The following is a 22418-nucleotide window of genomic DNA, read 5'->3' on the forward strand; positions in this document are numbered from 1 at the left end:
CAGAATGTAGGACCCCAATGTGGAGTTTAACCTCAGCTACAAACTCAGTAATCTCCCCCTGTGGGAGGGGAGCGGCATTAATGGTAACCACGCGAATAGGATGAGGGAGTTTTTCGATCTTGAAACCTGCCATGCGTGCAAACTCCTCATCCATGAGATTGGTGGCTGAACCGCTATCCACAAACACTGATATTGGTAGCTCTCTGCCCGCAATAATAACCCTGGCAGGGAGCATACATTGAGATACCATCATGGAGGATATGCATACGCTCAGTTGGGCCTCCTCCATACCCTCTGAGCTTACCAGTTTTCCGCCGGTGCGACTTTCTTTGGTAGCACAGGACAAGCATTTACATAATGATCTCTTTTACCACAGTAAAAACATGCTCCATGCTTCCTGAACCCAGGAACGCGACGCTGCACATGTGATACCCCAGCGAATTGCATAGGTTCCGTGGGCTCATCTGCAGCAACCACACTGGCACCCCTGCTTTCCCCCAGAGGCAGCGTCTCCTGCGCCCCTTGACGCAAACGGCGATCAATACGGATAACCAAACTCATGGCAGATTCTAACGAAGCAGGAGTCTCATACATCAGGAGGGCCTGTTTAACTCTTTCTGAGACCCCATGAATAAACTGACTCCGCAGCGCTGGGTCGTTCCACTGTGTGTCTACTGCCCAACGGCGAAATTCTGAACAATAGTCTTCCGCCATACGTTCCCCCTGACAGAGGGCGCGGATCTTAGATTCTGCTAAAGCCAATCTGTCGGGGTCATCATAAATGAGCCCGAGTGCTGAAAAAACATTCTCAACCGAATGAAATGTAGCAGAGTCGGCTGGTAAGGAAAACGCCCATGCTTGGGGGTCGCCACTCAGTAATGATAACACCAGACCCACCCGCTGAGCCTCATTACCTGAGGAGACCGGGCGCATGCGAAAGTATAACTTGCAGGCCTCCCGAAAGATGACAAATTTGCTGCGTTCCCCAGAAAATCGTTCAGGCAGCGGAATCTTAGGCTCTGCACCTGCACCAGCAGAAGCCGCCTGCACATTAGCTACAACCAGGCCCTGCTGCTGAACTGCCCCCTTCAACTCTGTGACCTGTACGGACAGCGCCGCCAACTGGCGGTTTATGGAAGTCATGGAATCCATGGAAAAATGTTGGGCCGATTATAATGTTATGCGAGGCTTAGGTCGAAGGAGGCTGACAAAACCAGGGCCCCTGCGGAGTCCCTCAAACTAGGGAAAACCCTGTCTGACCCTCAACCCAGGGTTTTTGCTAAAGGTGCAAATGCCTGAGCCTCCAGCCTCTCCTTATCTCCTGCTCAGCCCTAAGCTGAACCCTCCACCCTCCACCCAGTGAGTTGTCAAACCACCAAAACCCACACAGTAATGACAGACAGGGAGAACTCAAACCACACCGCGCCGCAACCACACAGGACAATACTATAATGTGAACAGGGCAAAACAAAGCACAAATATAGGAAGACGAAAAGGTAACAACGGATCATACGACACCAGCTATGAATTTCTCTCTCCAACACCTCCACTCCAGACCGGAACCACTTGGCACAAAACACAAGCTATAATCGGCGACGCCCACAGGCCAGCACGACTATTTAAAGACCGTGGGCGTGACCAAACATCCCACCTGATTTCCAGCTAGATTAACCCCAGATAACCTGAGTAAAATCAAGCCGGCGCCACTGAGGCTATAGTGGACGGAGATGGAACTACCGCTGCCTGCCGGACGCTGTGGTGTGAACAGCGTCCGACATGACAATATCTGAGCGCTATGTGACAGGCTCGATGGCACAGCTGTGACCAAAGTGACTAGAGGATAAGGGAGATTTTGAATTTCTGCAGACACTTGTGGACACTGGACACTTTTGGATTGTGTGAGGCCCAATGAATATCTGAGCGCTATGTGACAGGCTCGATGGCACAGCTGTGACCAAAGTGACCAGAGGATAAGGGAGATTTTGAATTTCTGCAGACACTTGTGGACACTGGACACTTTTGGAATGTGTGAGGCCCACTGATATCTGAGCGCTATGTCACAGGCTCGATGGCACAGCTGTGACAAAAGTGACTAGAGGATAAGGGAGATTGGATTGCTTTTAAAAAAGCATTTTGCAGAGCAGTGGGTAAACAGCAATGCCAGCCTGTCAGGAAGCCTTAAAAGGCAGCCCAACAACCAACACCACTGATACACCACTATATAGCCTCCCCTTGCACTGCACACACAGTGACTGGTGTGTTGTGCAGGCCAAATTGCTAGCAGCAGAAGCAGTTTTTTTTTCTTCTCAGCAGGACAAAAAAAAAAAATTGGGATTGCTTTTAAAAAAGCAGTTTGCAGAGCAGTGGGTAAACAGCAATGCAGGAACGTCAGGAAGCCTTAGAAGGCAGCCCAACAACCAACACCACTGATACACCACTATATAGCCTCCCCTTGCACTGCACACACAGTGACTGGTGTGTTGTGCAGGCCAAATCGCTAGCAGCAGAAGCAGTTTTTTTGTCTTCTTCCCTGCCTAACGCTCTCCCTACAGAATCAGCAGCAACCTCTCCCTATACTGAGATCGGCAGAAGTAAGATGGCGGTCGGCGTGCACGTCCTTTTATACCCCCTGTGACGCCCACCAAAGCAAGCCAATCACTTGCATGCCCTTCTGAAAGATGGTGGTGACCCCTGCCTATGTCATCACGTTGCCCACAGTGTCCGTGGATCCTGATTGGCTGAAAAAGAGCGCAAAACAAACTTTTGAAACGCGACTTTGGCGCGTAAGTCGCCGACCTCGTGGCCGACATCATCCTAGGGTCGGGTTTCGTTTCATGAAACCCGACTTTGCCAAAAGTCGGCGACTTTTGAAATTTTTCGACCCGTTTCGCTCAACTCTAGTCATGACGTAACCACATGTATCAGGGGCCCATGCAACGCAGGAATCTCCTGCAGAGAGAGAAGAGGACGCCGCATACCGGAGGAAAGAATGGCAGTGGAGCTTGACTGTGGTGAAAAAAGATAGGTGAGGGGTAGGATGTGTATTGTTTTTTTTATTTTTAGTACCTTCCCCAGACTTCTACAATTCAGAAAAATGGTGGGTGACATATTGTTGAATTCTCGTGAAGAGAATTGCAAAAAATTCTGACTCAGGAAAATCTGAATTTTTACAAAATTCGACCGAAATTAAGTTCACTTTGAGCAAATTTGCTAATCTCTACTATTCAATCTACTTAAACTCACGCAAAAAAAATGTCTAATTGCAGCTTTGCGGGGAGGCCTCTGATGCACTGAATTGATCTTACATCCAGACGGATCATAAAGGCAGCATCATTTCTCTGGGGAGGGATGTTATATTTAAGGTGAGCCTGCAAAATAATGAGCTATATTAGAAATTGCAAAGTAAAGAAAAAAAAAAGAAACAGAAGCAGAACAAGAACCAAACTTGTATACTTTAAAGAGTTTTTCCCTTATTCATAAATGGGTAGTGTCAGATAGGGCTAATAAATACAAACAATTTTGCAATTTACTACTCGTTTTTGATATTGTAACAATTTTCTTTTGTTTACAGCTTGTTGCTTTTGAGACCGACCACCTCAGCCAGACCACAGACCATGCACAGTGCTTACAGGCTCTTTTCTATTGAGATAAATATAGACCAAATAAGGAACCATCAATGAAAAACTGCCAAAACCACCCCAAGCCATATTGCTTGGTGTTAGGCAAAAAAATTGGACACTCCTAAATGAGCATATGAAAACCAGAGAAATTGGAGTATAAAGTCCAAAAGATACGTAAAAAGGTATATATTTATTAGGCACATATTTCTATCAATTACACATGTATACAAAAACAAGTAGACCAAAAAAAGAACAGAGACATAAAAAGCAGCAGGATCAGAAAAATAGTGGCTATAAATGTCCAAAGAACATGAATGGACAAATGTACAATAAAGTGCTAAGTGCAAATCATCTTATGGGTTTAAGTGGGATTAGTACCAGTGCTTATAACAAGGCTTCATGTTGTTGCAGGCAGCACGATGGCTCAGTGGATACCACTGAAGCCTTGCAGCGCTGGAGTCCTGGGTTCGAATTCCACCAAGGACAACATCTGCAAGGAGTTTGTATTGTTTGCGTGGGTTTCCTCCGGGTACTCCGGTTTCCTCCCACATTCCAAAGACATACTGATAGGGAATTTAGATTGTGAGCCTCATCGGGGACAGTGATGATAATGTGTGCAAACTGTAAAGCGCTGCGGAATATGTTAGTGCTATATAAAGATTATTATTACATAAATCATAGAAGCTATGTCATCCCACCCTCACAGTGCATATCCATAGTCCGTACAAGGAGGACACGTGCCACACCACCACCGACGCGCATTTTGCTTTATCAAGGTGCGGTATAAGAATGTGTGTTTAACGTTACCTTAGGTTTCTTCATCATTGTCGACCTACAGATGTCCCTCATAACGGCGCATGTGTCCTGCACGGTGCAATACTCTATTATCAGGGAAGGAGTTGTCATCTTGTATTGATACAGGTTCCTAGTGCACGTCTCCTGTGTACTGTGGTCCGGAACATTGCCGATGGTGCTGGGTGATGACATATGCGGGTCAGTGATGTCAGATCGACGGTCATGACCCGCAGTGCCATTTTACCTTGCCGGAAGTAATGTAACATTTGGCAGGTATTACCAGACACATGCACCGTTATGAGGGACACCGGTGGAGGGGCAATGATGAAGGTACTTAAGGTAATGCTGAACACACATTCTACTACCACACTTTGATAAAGCAAAACACGAAACGAGCGTTGGTGGCGGCGTGGTATGGGTCCTCCTTGTACGGACTATGGGTGATCACTGTGAGGGTGGGATGATATAGCTTCTATGATTTATGTGTGCACTAACATGAAGCCTTGTTATAAGTACCGGTGCTAATCCCACTTAAACCCATAAGATAATTTGAACTTAGCACTTTGTTGAACATTTGTCCGTTCACGTTCTTTGGACATCCAGGCTTCTTTTACACTTCCCGTGTTTTTTGAGGACCATTTTTTTGGGCCTCAAAAAACCTTCTCGGATTGCCGTTTTTCCCTGTTTTGACAAATTGGTGGGAAAAAATACGGCTACCGTTGTTTTTGCGGCACCATTGAAATCTATTGTGGCCGTGTCCATAAGCCATGAAAAATATCGAGCAAGCTCAATATTTTTTCACAGCCATATATACGTCCCTCACGGTAATTGATACAAATATGTGCCTAATAAATTTATACCTTTTTACGTATCTTTTGGACTTTATACTCCAATTTCTCTCGTTTTCTTTTCTATTGAGCTTGTAAACACAATGCAGATTTAGCCCTGAAGACTATAAAATAGGAACTGCAGTTCTGGGTTTCATTACATACTGGAACTCAGTAAATAAAATGTAACGCAACATGGCTCAAGCTTTGCTATATGTAGATTAGTATCAGTAGTATAAGTAGATTAGAGTAAAAAAAAATTGAAAAATTGTACCAAACTATAAATGGTGTGTATATATATATATATATATATATATATATACAGTGGGGCAAAAAAGTATTTAGTCAGTCAGCAATAGTGCAAGTTCCACCACTTAAAAAGATGAGAGGCGTCTGTAATTTACATCATAGGTAGACCTCAACTATGGGAGACAAACTGAGAAAAAAAAATCCAGAAAATCACATTGTCTGTTTTTTTTTCATTTTATTAGCATATTATGGTGGAAAATAAGTATTTGGTCAGAAACAAAATTTCATCTCAATACTTTGTGATATATCCTTTGTTGGCAATGACAGAGGTCAAACGTTTTCTGTAAGTCTTCACAAGGTTGCCACACACTGTTGTTGGTATGTTGGCCCATTCCTCCATGCAGATCTCCTCTAGAGCAGTGATGTTTTTGGCTTTTCGCTTGGCAACACGGACTTTCAACTCCCTCCAAAGGTTTTCTATAGGGTTGAGATCTGGAGACTGGCTAGGCCACTCCAGGACCTTGAAATGCTTCTTACGAAGCCACTCCTTCGTTGCCCTGGCGGTGTGCTTTGGATCATTGTCATGTTGAAAGACCCAGCCACGTTTCATATTCAATGCCCTTGCTGATGGAAGGAGGTTTGCACTCAAAATCTCACGATACATGGCCCCATTCATTCTTTCATGTACCCGGATCAGTCGTCCTGGCCCCTTTGCAGAGAAACAGCCCCAAAGCATGATGTTTCCACCACCATGCTTTACAGTAGGTATGGTGTTTGATGGATGCAACTCAGTATTCTTTTTCCTCCAAACACGACAAGTTGTGTTTCTACCAAACAGTTCCAGTTTGGTTTCATCAGACCATAGGACATTCTCCCAAAACTCCTCTGGATCATCCAAATGCTCTCTAGCAAACTTCAGACGGGCCCGGACATGTACAGGCTTAAGCAGTGGGACACGTCTGGCACTGCAGGATCTGAGTCCATGGTGGCGTAGTGTGTTACTTATGGTAGGCCTTGTTACATTGGTCCCAGCTCTCTGCAGTTCATTCATTAGGTCCCCCCGCGTGGTTCTGGGATTTTTGCTCACCGTTCTTGTGATCATTCTGACCCCACGGGGTGGGATTTTGCGTGGAGCACCAGATCGAGGGAGATTATCAGTGGTCTTGTATGTCTTCCATTTTCTAATTATTGCTCCCACAGTTGATTTCTTCACTCCAAGCTGGTTGGCTATTGCAGATTCAGTCTTCCCAGCCTGGTGCAGGGCTACAATTTTGTTTCTGGTGTCCTTTGACAGCTCTTTGGTCTTCACCATAGTGGAGTTTGGAGTCAGACTGTTTGAGGGTGTGCACAGGTGTCCTTTTATACTGATAACAAGTTTAAACAGGTGCCATTACTACAGGTAATGAGTGGAGGAAAGAGGAGACTCTTAAAGAAGAAGTTACAGGTCTGTGAGAGCCAGAAATCTTGATTGCTTGTTTCTGACCAAATACTTATTTTCCACCATAATATGCAAACAAAATGAAAAAAAAACAGACAATGTGATTTTCTGGATTTTTTTTTCTCAGTTTGTCTCCCATAGTTGAGGTCTACCTATGATGTAAATTACAGACGCCTCTCATCTTTTTAAGTGGTGGAACTTGCACTATTGCTGACTGACTAAATACTTTTTTGCCCCACTGTGTATATATATATATATATATATATATATATATATATATATATATATATATATATATATATATATTTACATCTGGCTCTAAATTTATGGCCATATAAGTTTTAAAAAATTTAAATAAATAAAGTGTAAAATTGACATTTTGCTCACCTGCACATAAACGCAACCATTCCCACTTGATGTTACTGTGTACTCTCCCGGGATGTCTGGGAGTGTTGATCTCTGAAGCAGAAGTCGGTTGTCATTTTTCACACGAAACTGTGCCTGAAACCCCTTGTTTGAAGTCAACGTCACAGTAGAATCTATCTTGTCAGTGAAAATGGCTTCTGCATATAAAGCCAAGGCCTGCAGTGCCACAACAGTGTCCTTTGCAAGTTGGAAAATACAAAATTATTTTAAGAATAAACTTCAATCTACATCCAATTCTTAAATTGAAACTGTCTCTTAGTGATAGAGATAGCATGAGGTGGAGCACAGATCCGTAGTGGAGAGAGGGGAAAGTATATAAAGATTTATGGAGAGCAGAGAAAACAGACTGTAGACAAGGAGGAAAGAGGAAATACATGGAATGTTGTAGTTGTTTTGATACAGGAAAGTAAATGATGGCAACAGGACCTTGGATATACACAGAGCTCAAATACAGCATGCATTATAGGGAAGGACACTCCCTCAAGAGAAAACACTGACATTTTTTGTGGGATTCTCCTTCACTGTATTACATGCTGAATTCGAGAATGCTAAGGCTGCAAATTGCATATCAGGGGTATGAAAATTAATGAATAAAAATTAAAGACTGAAACTCAATGCCATTTTAGTAACTAAAGAAAACCCTCAAACATATGTAAATATCAATTTTTCCATGTCAAAAGTGTCCAAACCTTTGAAAGTAATTTGTGCTACAGTGGATCTGTTGCAAAATTAGACCAGATGGACAAACATTCGCTACCCAATTATGAGCCGTGAGTGCTGTTATTTCCTTAGAACACCTTGAACTATGTTTCATTAGGATATCTTGGAGAACTCTGGGTTAGATGATTGTGTTAAGAACAACTTTCACTCTGACACGGGGAATTATCTTTCTAAACCGTCTGCCAGCTTTTTTCATTACTTTTATTTTTGTCCATCAGCCCATATAGGATGAAAGAAGTGGTGATCAGGCATAGGACTTGACACTCCATTTTTTAACTATTACAAAAGTGCCCCATCAAAATTTCCCATTCTGCTGACCGGTGAAGGCCCCAGCGGTCGGGGTCGGACACCCACGGATCAGCAATTTTCAACCTATCCTTCAGAAAAGTGATAACTCGCTTTCAGTGGATAATACATTTAAGCAGTGAAAAAGTATTTTCTGGATTCATAATGTCCTTAGTTTGAGCAGCGTGAATCACTCGACCGGTTCCCTTCAACCCCTTACTGTCATCAGACGGAATAGTACGTCCGATGGCAGTATCCCCCGATCTCATGCGGGCTCCGGCAGTAAGCCCACCTCAAAGTCGGGACATATCAGCTGTTTTGAACACCTGACATGTGCCCGCAATAGCCGCGGGCGGAATCTCAATCCGCCCACAGTTATTAACTAGTTAAATGCTGCTGTCAAACTCTGACAGCGGCATTTAACAAGTGCTTCCTGATATCCGGCTGGAAATGAGCTTACCGATGACCCGCGTCACGTGATCGCGGGTCACCGGTGTGTTGACATGACAACCAGAGGTATCCTTGATCTTGTGGTCGGCGCTCATAGCAATGCAGTAATTCTGCTACATAGAGGCTATATGAGCATCGCCTCTATGTAGCAGAGCCAATCAAGTTGTGTCAGCTTCTAGCCTCCCATGGAGGCTATTGAAACATGCCAAAAATTAAAAAAAAAGTTTTTAAAAATATGAAAAAAAATAAAAAAAATATAAAAGTTCAAATCACCCCCTTTCGCCCCATTCAAAATAAAACAATAAAAATAAAATCAAACATAGACATATTTGGTATCGCCGCGTTCAGAATAGTCCGATCTATCAATAAAAAATAAGATTAACTTAATCGCTAAACGGCGTAGCGAGAAAAAAATCAAAACGCCAGAATTACGTTTTTTTGGTCGCTTTGACTTTGCATTAAAATGCAATAACGGGCGATCAAAATATCGCATCTGCACAAAAATGGTATCATTAAAAACATCAGGTCGGCATGCAAAAAATAAGCCCTGAGCTGACCCAAGATCACAAAAAAGGAGGCGCTACGGGTCTCGGAAATTGGCACAATTGGTTTTTTTTAGCAAATTTTGGAATTTTTTTTCACCACTTAGATAAAAAAGAACCTAGACGTGTTTGGTGTCTATGAACTTATACAGGAAAGATGTATATCTTTGTACCGTGTTAGCCAGTAGATAGAAAAATATTCAGGATTGAGAGTCCTCAGTAGTTGATACCTTTTAATGGCTAACTGAAAAGATGGTAACACATTGCAAGCTTTCGAGACTACTCAGGTCTCTTCATCAGGCTAGACTAATACAAAATCTGAAGAATCACATATTTATGCACAATACAGCCTAGAAAAAATGCAATAGATAAGACAAGTGACGTGAAGCAGAACTATCAATATGGGAGAGGGAGAAACATAAATATAAACATTGGACCAGTTCATAGATAAGGAGTCTGTATGTTTTATGGTCCTCTGATTGGGGTCTCCTAATGTGTTGTGATGGATGCCCCCACACGGTTTTAAAAGGAAATTCCTTAATTGATGTAAAAAGACATAAATCCAGGCGACACATTCATTCCAGCACTGAGAGTGTCAAAGTTCGTCATAAATTTGTACTCCCAAACTCGTCTTTCTCTCTGAGAATTGAAGTTACCTTTCAATACCAGTAATTTCATATCCACGCTGCTGTGATCAGGGATACAGAAATGTTTTGCCACAGGTAGATCCATTCTTTTTTCTCTTATTGTGTGACGATGAGCATTCATCCTTGTTCTAAGCTTTTGCCCTGTCTCCCCCACATACAGACCCCCAGTTGGACATTTAGTACAAATAATTAAGTACACCACATTAGATGTAATGCAGGTGAAAGTACCTGGGATCTTGTAGTCAGGAATCATAACGGCAGTCAGTTTTAGCATTTAGTAAACCTAGCAAAAAAAGCCAAACAAAAAACAAGTGCGGGATTGCACTTTTTTGGCAATTTCACCGCCCTTGGAATTTTTTTCCTGCTTTCTGTTACACTACATGGTAAAACCAATGGTATTGTTCAAAAGTACAACTCGTCCTGCAAAAAATAAGTCCTCACATGGCCATATTGATGGAAAAATTAAAAAGTTATGGCTCTGGGAAGAAGGGGAGCGAAAAATGAAAATGCAAAACAGAGCAAAGCTCCGGTCATTAAGGGGTTAAAGAAAAAGGCTAATTGTTAATTTAATGCCATGCAGTATCTACAGTAGCTCTACCATTGTGTGCTGATTAAGATTGTAATGTATCTTTATTGTTATCAAAGCTCATTTTTCAAGAATAATATTTGCCTTCAGCCACCAATAGGGAGAGCTCTACTGCATACTATATTTGATATTATTATTATTATTTAATTATATAGCGCCATTAATTCCATGGTAATGTACATGAGAAGGGGGGGGTTACATACAAAGATATTGTTAACAGTAAACAAATTTACAATGATAGACTGGTGCAGAGGAGAGAGGACCCTGTTCTTGTGGACTTAAATTCTATGGGATAGTGGGGAAGAGACAGAAGGTCGGGGGTGCAGCAGCTCTGGTGGTTTTGAGGCGGCAGCTCGGGCGGTGGTGAGGCGGCAGAATGGTTATTGCAGGCTGTAAGCTTTCCTGAAGAGATGGGTTTCCAGATTCCGTTTGAAGGATCCGAAGGTGGTGGATAATCGGACGTGTTGAGGCATGGAATTCCAGAGGATAGGGGATATTCGGGAGAAATCTTGGAGGCATTGTGTAAGGAATGAATAAGGGTGGAGGAGAGTAGGAGGTCTTGGGAGGATCGAAGATTACGTGAGGGAAGATATTGGGAGATTAGTTCAGAGATATAGGGTGGGGACAGGTTGTGGATGGCTTTGTAGGTCAGTGTTAGTAGTTTAAACAGAGGGATTTCCAGATGGGAGAGACAGGGGAGTAGCGAGGAGAGAGGTGGATTAGTTGGGCAGCAGAGTTGAGGACAGACTGGAGTGGTGCAAGAGAGTTAGCAGGGAGACCACAGAGGAGAGTGTTGCAGTAGTCAAGGCGGGAGATAATGAGGGCATGTACAAGAGTTTTTGTAGATTGAGGGCTGAGGAAGGGACGGATTCTGGAAATATTTTTGAGTTGGAGGCGACAGGAGGTGGCAAGAGTTTGGATGTGTGGTTTGAAGGAAAGGGCAGAGTCAAGAGTTACTCTGAGGCAGCGGATTTCAGGTGTAGGAGAGAGCGTGATGCCGTTTACCATAATAGATAGATCGGGTAGGGGAGATATGTGAGATGGAGGAAAGATAATGAGTTCAGTTTTGTCTACATTGAGTTTTAGAAAGCGAGAAGTGAAAAAGGAGGATATGGCTGATAGACACTCCGGGATTCTGGACAGCAGAGAGGTGACATCTGGGCCAGAGAGGTAGATCTGAGTGTCATCCGCATACAGGTGGTACTGAAAGCCATGGGACTTTGAGTTGTCCTAGGCCAAGAGTATAGATGGAAAAAAGTAGGGGTCCCAGGACAGAGCCTTGGGGGACTCCAATAGAGAGCAGGTGGGATGAGGAGGTAGTGTGGGTGTGGAAAACGCTGAATGTTCGGTCAGAAAGGTATGAGGAAATCCAGGACAGGGCAAGGTCTTTGATGCCAAGGGAAGAGAGAATCTGTAGCAGTAGGCAGTGGTCAATTGTGTCGAAGACAGAGGACAGGTTGAGAAGGAGAAGGAGGATGGAGAACTGTCTGTTAGCTTTGGCTGTGAGTAAGTAATTAGTAATTTTGGTCAGGGCAGTTTCAGTGGAGTGGTGGGGGCGGAAGCCAGATTGGAGGATGTCAAGGAGGGAGTTATATGAGAGGTGGGAGGAAAGTTGAGTATGGATATGCTGTTCAAGGAGTTTGGAAGCAAATGGGAGCAGTGATATGGGGCGATAGCTGGGCATAGCAGTTGGGTCAAGGTTTGATTTTTTGAGGATGGGTGTGATGGTGGAATGTTTGAAGGCAGAAGGGAAGGTACCAGAAGATAGGGATAAGTTGAAGAGATGGGTTAGGGCTGGAATGATTATGTTAGTGAGGTTGGGGAGCAGGTGGGAAGGAATGGGGTCAAGTGCACAGGTGGTGAGGTGTGATTTGGAAAGGAGATGAGTAAGCTCTTCTTCAGTGATGTTGGAGAGGGAGGTTATTAGGGAAGGGCAGAGGTCTGGTATTTGGAGTGGTTGGGGTGGTGGGACAGTAAAGGTTTGCCTTGTTTGGTCGATCTTGTTTTTGAAGTAGGTGGCAAAGTCCCCAGCAGAGATGAGGGGAGTTGGAGGTGGCAGTGGTGGGCGGAGGAGAGAGTTAAATGTGCTGAACAGTTGTTTTGGGTTGTGAGATAATGAAGATACAAGGTTTGTGAAATAGGTCTGTTTAGCAGAGGTGAGGGCTGATTTGAAGGCAAGTGTAGCTTGTTTGAAAGCAGTGTAATCGTCTGACAGGTGTGTTTTCTTCCAACGCCGCTCCGCGACCCTGGATGCTTGTCAAAGTTTTTTGGTGAGGTTGTGCCAGGGTTGCCTATTGATTCATCGCACTTTGCCAGGCATGAGAGGGGCGACTGAGTCTATGGCTGATGTGAAGATGGCATTGTAGAAAGCGGTGACACTGTCCGTGTTGTGGAGTGAAGATATGGAGGACAGGGGTAGAAGAGAGTCTGAGAGTCTGTGAATGTCTAGGTGTGCGAGGTTTCTGTGAGGATGTGCTAGTGGCTGGACATGGGGGCAGGTGAGAAGGACAAAGATGAGAAGGTGAGTAGATGGTGGTCAGACAGGGGGAAGGGAGAGGTTGTGAGATTGGGTAGGGAACAGAGGCGGGTGAAGATGAGGTCTAGTGTATGTCCATCTGTGTGGGAGGCTGTGGAGGACTACTGAGTAAGTCCAAAGGATGAGGTAAGTGACAGGAGTTTGGAGGCTGCTGGCTGGTGGGTGTCAATGGGGATGTTAAACTCCCCCATGATGATGGTGGGGATGTCAGCAGAAAGAAAGTGGAGGAGCCAGGTGGAGAATTGGTTGATTAAGGCAGTGGCTGAGCCCAGTGGTCGGTATATGACAGCCATTTGGAGATTAGAGGGAGAGTAGATATGGACAGAGTGAACCTCGAAAGAAAGGAGGATAAGTGAGGGTGGGGGTTGGATAGGGTTAAAGGAGCAGTTTTTAGAAAGAAGGAAACCCACTGCTCCACCATGTCTGTTGCAGGGCGAGGAGTGTGGGTATATATAACCCTTATACACTGAGCTCAGAAGCTCCCCCCTAGTGATGGTTGGAAGTCACTAGTATTTTATCATTTATATCTACCTACGTCTGTTGTGGTTTTGGTAGACGTCTACTAGAGTACAGCTTTAACCCCCCAAAATGTGCACTTAAAACTTGTTCAGCACAGAATTTTGGACATCAAAGATGGACGTTGAGCTTGAAAGAAGATTAGACAGTATAATTTTCATAGTACTTATGACCTCAAGGTCAAATCCAAGTAACAAATAATTTATTAATTGCTTTTAAAGACTATAAAAAACTTTACCTGAGTAGAAGAAAAGCCTCCAAAAGCATTTTGCTGCTTGCTCAACCATCTCACAATCTGTGCCGCATGGAACAGGTCTTTTGTAGTCGTCGAGAGCAGAGCCAGTAGCACGTAAGACGTCAGTTCCACCTCCGTAGATGAAGCCTGTTGCCAAGTCTCATTAGACACCGGTTGGGGTATTGGTTGCCAATATAGTTGTCCATCTTTACAAATAGGCATATTAAAAAAACACAGAAAAAGGCAAGTAAGACACACATAAGAGATACATTTTACAAAGCTTCAAAGACAGAGCAAAATACTTTACATTATTACAAATTGTGGCATGACATTGTAAGTAGGTGGCGGGGGACCCTCACTTGCCTCCTCTCCCCTGGACACTGTTCACTTATTATGTACGGCACCTCGTTGTTTTCTAATGTTCTATTATTGTGTGTGTACTGTAATGCAATGCAAGATGTTGTATTTGTTATGTATTGTGCATAGGCTTAGGGATAGATTAGCAGATAGTATAGGACCACTGTCACGATTTTCACTCTGTTTCTGTCTTTTTGTTACTTTGTGTTGGGGCTGTCAGTCTGTGCTGGGTCTGTGCTGCAATCACCTGTGTTCATTTTCCTTAATCAGGCTTCTACTTAAGCATGCCAGCTGCTCCACCCAGTGTCAATCGTACACTTGCTGTTTCCTGTGGAACATTGATCCCTCTGCGCTCTGTGCCTGACCCAGCTTGACTTGATTCTCTTTCCGGACTTAGACCCTTTCCTTGTGACCTGACTTTGCTTGTGCTTGCTCCCTGTAAACTGTTTTGTCTCTCTGGCTTTCCTGACCTCGGCTCGTGTATTGGACTTCGTCTCCGACTTCCCTTTTTCGTACTGCGCCATTTCCTGGACCTGACCTCGGATTGTTTGACCTTCCTTTACTTACAGTAAGTAGTATATATATTTACAATCGTGACTCGCGTTACATTATTATTGACCGTTAAAATTTTTTTCAGTTTCCTCACCTATGGATCCGTTACATAAGTTGTGTGATCAGGTGGCAAATCTGACTCAGTTAGTCTAAGATTTGGCCTTGGAACAACACCAACTGGCTTCCTCTCATGCTCAGTTATAGGGTCAGATTTCTGGTACTTTAACTGCCTCTCAGAATCCCTCTCCTCAGACCACTGTTATGACGTCTGTACCATCTGACATATTGCTCAGCCCCCCTGAACCTGTTATAGCACTCCCTGACAAATTTTCAGGAGAAGAGGACCAGTTCAGAATTTTTAAAAAGAGTTGCAAATTATTGTTTACCTTGCACCCCCGGTCATCAGGGAATGAGTCACAGTGGGTGAGAATTATAATGTGTTTTGTGTGGAGGTATTTACTGTGTGTGGGGTGTATTTACTGTATGGGAGAGAATTACTGTAACAGGACTGAATAAGATTTATTGTGATGGGTTATTTAGTGGAACGGGGCTGGGGGAGATTTCATGTAACGGAAGATGATTTGCAGACACAAGTTTTGGGAGCAAGGAAGGGACAGGTGCAGACAATATGGGGAGAGGGAGAAGTTTAAAGATAATATGAGGAGGAAGGTGTGAGATGGGGACATGTATGGGGGAAGGGTGTAGACACAGTATGGTGAGTGCGGACACAGTATGAGGAGCGAGGGGAAAATGTATGTGGGAATAGTATGGGGAACAAGGGTGATGGGATGGGTGTGGGCACAGAATGGGGAGTCAGAGGGATGTGTAAGGAGGCATTACGGAAAGTGAGAAGGTGAATGTGTGAGGAGGGAGGGGAAATGTGTGAGGAGACTATTGAGATGAATACTGTGAGGAGATAGTAAGTGGGAAAAAGGTGTGAGTGGGCACAGAATAGAAACCGAGTATTGGGGGGGTGTAGCATGGGGGAACAGTGTAAGGGCACAGCCAGGTGACAGAATACCAAAGAGGGGAAGTGTGATGACAAGGCACAGTTTAGAGACTGGACCCCATAGGGGGGACTCAGTGTGAGAGGACAGTGTGAAGAGGGGCCCAGTATGTTAAGGCAGGGGCAGTGTGGAGGGCATGTACCATAAGAGGGACTGTGTGGGGTCATATTTTGTGCAGGGAATATAGTGAGGGGCAATTATTTATTGAGGGGCTCAGCAGATATTTTTGTTCGGGAGCATTATAATTTCTCTGCTATCTTTAACCCCTTAACGACCAGAGATATTTTTGGTTTTGCATTTTAATTTTTTGCTCTCCTTCTTCCCAGAGCCAATTTTTTAATTTTTTTTGTCAAAATGGCCACGTCAGTGCTTTATTTCTTGCGGGACGAGTTGTACTTTTGAACCGCACCATTGGTTTTAGTGTATCGGGTACTGGGAAACGAGAAAAAATTCAAAGTGCGGGGAAATTGCAAAAAAAAGTGCAATCCCACAGTTATTTTTTTGTTTTGCTTTTTTAATATGTTAACTAAATTCTAAAACTGACCTGCCATTATGATTCTACAGGTCATTATGAGTTCAAAAGACACCAAACATGTCTAGGTTCTTTTTTATCCAATTAGTGAAAAAAAGTCCAAACTTTGTAAAAAAAAAATTGCGCCATTTTCCGATACCCGTAGCGTCTTCATTTTTCATGATCTTGGGTTGGGTGTGGGCTTATTTTTGACGCATAGAGCTACTGTTTTTAATTATACCATTTTGGTGCAGATATGATCTTTTGATCGCCCGTTATTGCATTTCAATACAATGTCGTGGCGACCCAAAAAACGTAATTCTGCTGTTTTGACTTTTTTCTCACTACGCCGTTTAGCGATCAGGTTAATCCTTATTTTATTGATAGATCAGACGATTCTGAATGCAGCAATACCAAATATGTGTATGTTTGATTTTTTTTATTGTTTTATTTTGAATGGGGCTAAAGGGGGGGTGTGATGTGAACATTTTTTTATTTTTTTATATTTTAAAAAACATTTTTTTAGTTTTGGCATGCTTTAATAGTCTCCATGGGAGGCTAGAAGCTGTCATAACCTGATCGGCTCTGCTACATACAGGCAAAGATCAGATCACCTGTATGTAGCAGAAATACTCACTTGCTTTGAGCGGCAACCACTGGGCGGCGCTCATAGCAAACCAGCAATGACAACCATAGAGGGTTGCAGGAGACCTGTTGTGAATTCTCTGGATCGGACTTCTGAGCCAGGGCTCCCTCTGGTGGTTACTGGGTGTAGTGGAGCTGGCCAGTTTGATGGAAGTTTGCCACCTGATGACGATGATTGGGAATCTGGGATTACTGGCTGGGAGCATATAAGTGAGCAGGCTTACCTCAGTGGTGGCTGGTGATTGTTTCTCCTCGTGCATTTTGAGTTTTCTGTCTCCTGCTGGACCCTGCATTTTTCAGTTAAGTGATTCTTTTGCTAACCCTTTGCATCTGATCTGGTTGTGCCTTTTTCTGCTTTGTTGTGAGGGTTCAGCATGCTCCCCGCTGGGGGCAGCGCTGGGCCCCGCTCCATGTGTTTCAGCTTGTGTCAGTTTGTTAGTCCCCTGTTATATTAGTCTCTTTTGCTTTGCTGCCTGTTCACACCAGAATGCTGATATAGTGGGGGAGAGGTCGTGAGGCCTCAGTGTTTTTGTACATCAGACGTGTTGGATTTTTTAGGGTTTTTGCATGATTGCAGACAGTGTCTTTCCTGTCCTATCCTGTCTAAACAGTTTGGGCCACATCATTTGCTCAGTCTATTTTCAGCCTGTGTTTGTGTCTCATCTTGTCTCACCGACAATATATGTTTGGGGGCTATCTATTCCTTTGGTGTTCTACTCCGGAGCAGTTTAGATTTCACCTCTCTTGCTTTAGGCTTAGTTAGCTCTCCGGCTGTGCTAAGGCATCTAGGGCATCGTAGGTATGCTCCACGTCTACTGCTAGTTGTGTTGTTAGGATTAGGGGTCTGCAATCCGTTAAGTTACCAACCCTTCTGGTTTCCTGGTGGCTTAGCCTATTCCTGCCATCCTCCTCGGTGACCAGTTCATAACAGAGACCTCTGGTTGTCATGCCAACCCATTGGTGACATGTGATCACATAACGGGGGTCACCAGTGGGCGAATTTCAGTCACGATTGCAGGAAGCCCATGTTAAATGCCGCTGTTAGCATTTGATAGTGGACTTTAATGGGTTAATAGCCACGGGTGGATCGCGATTCCACCCGCAGCTGTTCCAGGCACATGTCAGCTATTTAAAACAGCTGACATGTGCTGGAAAAGATGTGGGTTCACCGCCGGAGCACACATCAAAGGGAGGGTGTCCGACATCAGTGTTCTATTATGCTCAATGTCGGAAAGGGGTTAAGGGCGTTGTATGGGAATGTGCTGCACAAGACTTAAGAAGATGGAAGTCTGCAGTGATGGTTGTGGATGAGAAAATTCATGGAGACTGGACAAGATGAAGAAGAAAAGAAAAAGAATGACATCTATAAGGTACCTGGATATAAATGTCATTTGTGATTCTAACTAATTCTCATGTGTTTATTTATGTTAGGAGAATTAAAGAGGTTGTCCAAGTTGGTGATGAGTCTGCAGTCATTCTATGTGACTGCAGACTTCTGAATTTTCCTAGTGCGGACTACCTGCTGTTAGGATTCTCTCGTGCCAGCGATTTGCATACATGCGGTCACATGCTGACTAGACATGCGTGACCTTGTGAGCAGGTAGCAAGATGCAGAGAGGCACGCATGCTGTACTCACGGGCACGGAATGTGCAGCACCTTGATTTGTGGTATTTACCGCATCCTCGGGCATAATGTTCGGTATCTCCATATACAAAACAGATCGGCCGCCTTTCTGTGCGAGGTTGTCTCATTTCCTGGTGAGGCTCGAGATCAGTTCAACCTCTGAAGGGATTCTGGGTTACAGGAGGTTTCTTTCTTAAGTCGGTCCATTCTTCTTGCATGTCCTGGATTTCCTTCTGGATTTCTTTCACCCAACTTGGTTCAGTTGCAAAGGCTATGCATACCTATCCTCTCCAGACCTTCCCTGCTGGGGCTGTCACTCACTGCTCCTGCTCACATGTGCGCGCCTCCGCCCCAACTTCCAGAAAGGACATATGCGCCTTAACCTACAAGCATTCCCGCAAGGTCTGTTTAAGCAGCACATCTCTAAAGCCTGCCACTAGCTGGTCTCTCAAAATTATATCAGGGGGTCCTATGCCTACGTCATCCCACTTAGCAATCGCAGCGTGGATTTCCTGTAGCACATTCATGTATTGGGTCACGGACTGCCCCTCCCTTTGAACTCGACTAAACAAGCGCATGCGCAATTCTCCAACGTCCGTAGGGTCCCCGTGCATCTCCTCCTTTGTAACACCTTATTATTAAAGGTGTCTCGCTCATGCGGGGTCCGGAACATGACAGAGCACCTAGCCTCCCCGTCCAGGGCCATCATGGCAATCTCTGCCTGCATCGCGTGGGTCATGGAGTGCATCATCAACATACCCTTGACCCGCTCAGTCCACAATCCCATAGCAAGGTGTTGCTGTCTGTGAACTTCGGGAGATTACTCAGCATTGCCCCCAATGGTATACTGGCCCTTGGGGCACCCAGGGCCACTTGGTCTGTCACTTCCGTGCCTGTGGACTGCATCCTGCCATCTACGCCAAGTGTGAGCAGGTTGCAAGATGCAGAGAGGCACGAATGCTGTACTCACGGGCACGGAACATGCGGCACCTGGTTTTGTGGTATTCACCGGGTACACTGCCCTTCTCTCTCTCAAGTCCCCATTGATGGTAACCGGGGTAAACAGACGTGGGCCAGCGCAGCGTTGGTGCTTGAGGGATGGAGCACTCAACTCTCCTAGCTGCGCGCTTACTGCTCCCACTACGACTGACTGCTTCCGCGCGCTGCTACTGCTGCTTAGCCATGCCCCTTGATTCCTGGTGCAAAGGTCTGTCCAGTCTCTTATGCTTTCCCCCGGACAATAGAAAAGACAGTCCCGACAGTTCCGGATCTGGCACAGAATAGGTACCCACGGCCCATTCCTCCCCCCTTACAACCTAACTAAATGAAAATGAATTGAGCAACGTCGGACAAGTCTAGTCGGAATGTGGCCAGAAGTATTCATATGACCGCCCGCTCCCGGCCACGGCACTGAAGAATCCTCACAGCATGCAGAATGCTCTCTAATGATTCACAAGTGTGCTATCACATAGAGTGACTACAAACTTGTACCCTAAGGCTGTACAACCCCTTTCTTTAATTTCATTAAAAAGGTAGTAAGATGTGACTCTGCTTACATGATGAAAATTTTTTATGAAGTTTTTTTTTTATCATTTTACTGTTTATTGTTAATACATTTCCCTGAAGAATAATCACAAATCACATACATGTGCAAGGAAGAATCCGAAAAGTGTGCAGTACATGCACTGTGAGAATTGAAAAGCCTGCAGCCATCTATAGTGACTGCAGACTTTTATCTCAAACCTGAACGCACCCTTTAATTATAAAATGAAGCCCTGCAGCCAATCCTAACGGCGTGTAATATACTCACTGTCAGGATTCAGGTTCCAGCAGACATCACATGGCTCCTTCACTCATATGTGATTTTAATACTTACACTGTTAAGTGAAAGCGAGATTCTCTTTTGCTTCTCTTAGTTTTTCACTGAACATTGAATTAGGGTGAGTAGCTCGTTGGCACGCAATTAAGTTTGCAAATCACATGTGCTTGGGGGGGGGGAGAGGGCAAACTGAATTCTTCCCCCGGGTGCCAGAAAATCTAGATACACCTCTGGCTCCATGCAACATCTTCACAGCATGAAGATGAGTTCTTATTACAGTGGGGCCTACCTATTAGGCCAGGGATGCTCAACCTGTGGATCTAGAGCCACATGTGGCTCACGGGCCCATGATGTGTGGCTCGCAGCGGTCTTCATTAGCACAGGTCAAACAAATAGCTGTGAAGAGCAGATCTCCTGATGGTAACTTTTTTGAGTAGTTGAGGACAAAAGAGCGGATCTGGATGAAGTTGGGGACCATTGTATTAAGCCAAGACACTGGCATAAAGTAGGTGCTTCAACTATTCAAAAATTGCCACCAGACGTACCTTTTTTCACAGCTTTCTGCTCCAGTTTGTCTAATAAGATCTTCCTGTAATAAGTGTCTCCATATAATGTGAAAGCATATGCAAGCAAGGCTTGGGTGTACATATTATTCACGCTCAAAGCCAACTGTTGCAAGCAAAAAACTGAATCTCTAACAAGAGGGTCCTGGAAGACAAAGGCACTCAATTAAAATCTGATTTTTTTTCCAATTAGTTGCAGTAAAAAGACAAATGACAAACTATCCAGCCTAACAAAACTGATTCAGAGTTTCACTTCCTAGCAGAAAATTCTAAGTTTTTGTCTGCAGAAAAGTATATACGGTAACTGTCAGACCGGAAATGCTAAGATTTTCATTTTTTCTCTTGCTTAGGGGAATCTATTGGCACCATTAGGAGCTCAACATTAACAATAGAAGGAGTGTGTGTTTTTACTGAGCAATTTAGTTGTGATCTGAAAGATACTAAAAAAACCCCCACAAAAATATACTGGAAATTAATAAGTAAGTACTTCTTCCCTTAACCAACTTCTTTCTACTCCTATTTTGTTCCATATTAATGAATGAATTAAAAGAACTAATTAAAACTAAGAAACCTATTTGTGTCTTAGGAACTCAATTACAACCCATCTTTCTCTCACTGTCTTCTGTGTGTTGGTAAGACAACTGGCTGCAGCAGAAGTCTCCTCCTCTGCCTTGTATGCAGTAGGACAAGATCTGCTAAGTGTAATGGTCAACGTGTGACTGGACACACCGCCTCCAACAGGGCGAATTTATGACACACGCGACCCTGGATACACCGCCTCCAGTAAGGCGAATTTAAATAATAAGACGTGCAGCCGGATACACCGCCTCCAGCAGGCGAATTTCAGAAATACACGTAAAACCGGATACACCGCCTCCATCAGGGTGAATTTAAATAATAAGGGGAAACACCAGGGAAACAATTACAATGGTGGGTCCTGCGAAAGGGAACGGGGACGTGGAGACCTCCTGCACTCCCCTGAGTCAGTGTCTCTACACTCCTACCAATCTCTAGGCCGGTTCCGCACCGGGCTCCAATCTGGATACCTTTAAACCTTAGCTCGCCCTGCACCTACCCCTTTCTAGTGAAATGGCCGGTGCAGAGACTAATCCCACCACTGCACTGAAACACACATAAAGGAAAGGCACAAACAGGGAAACACCACTTAGCTTTGCTCTGTTGCTCTTGCTCCCAGCAACATAGTCCACCACCAGAATGCAGCTTTCCTCCTGAAAAGCTGACACCAAGCTCTGTCAGAGCTGCAAAGAAATCTCCTCTGACTCCTTCCACACCAGGACTCTGACTGTGCTGCAAGGAACTCTCTCTAGCTCCTTTCTCCACCAAGGATGGTTGGAAATGAACACTATCACCAACACCAGTGAGAGCACATGACACACCTTTATAGTTAAGCCAGAGGAATCACATCTGTTAGTGATTCCCGTGTAATAACGCTAACCACCCCCGGGGG

At 44.4% G+C, this 22418-nt stretch overlaps 1 protein-coding gene across 2 annotated transcripts in view; it reads right to left on the reverse strand.

Moving 5' to 3' along the window:
• The window catches only part of LOC141049742 (alpha-2-macroglobulin-like protein 1), a 215348-nt gene that overhangs the window by 61772 nt on the left and 131158 nt on the right, over positions 1 to 22418 (reverse strand). For both annotated transcript variants that reach the window (XM_073546464.1, XM_073546465.1), the window contains exons 28-31: positions 20933 to 21095; positions 13876 to 14078; positions 7317 to 7532; positions 3244 to 3368 (exon numbers count right to left, since the gene is read on the reverse strand). In XM_073546464.1, the coding sequence (XP_073402565.1) occupies positions 3244 to 3368; positions 7317 to 7532; positions 13876 to 14078; positions 20933 to 21095 (707 nt within the window). The remainder of the gene's footprint in view (positions 1 to 3243; positions 3369 to 7316; positions 7533 to 13875; positions 14079 to 20932; positions 21096 to 22418) is intronic.

Source organism: Dendrobates tinctorius, unplaced genomic scaffold (assembly GCF_039654945.1).
Source record: "Dendrobates tinctorius isolate UK_male_01 unplaced genomic scaffold, ASM3965494v1 ptg000147l, whole genome shotgun sequence".
NCBI lineage: Eukaryota > Metazoa > Chordata > Amphibia > Anura > Dendrobatidae > Dendrobates > Dendrobates tinctorius.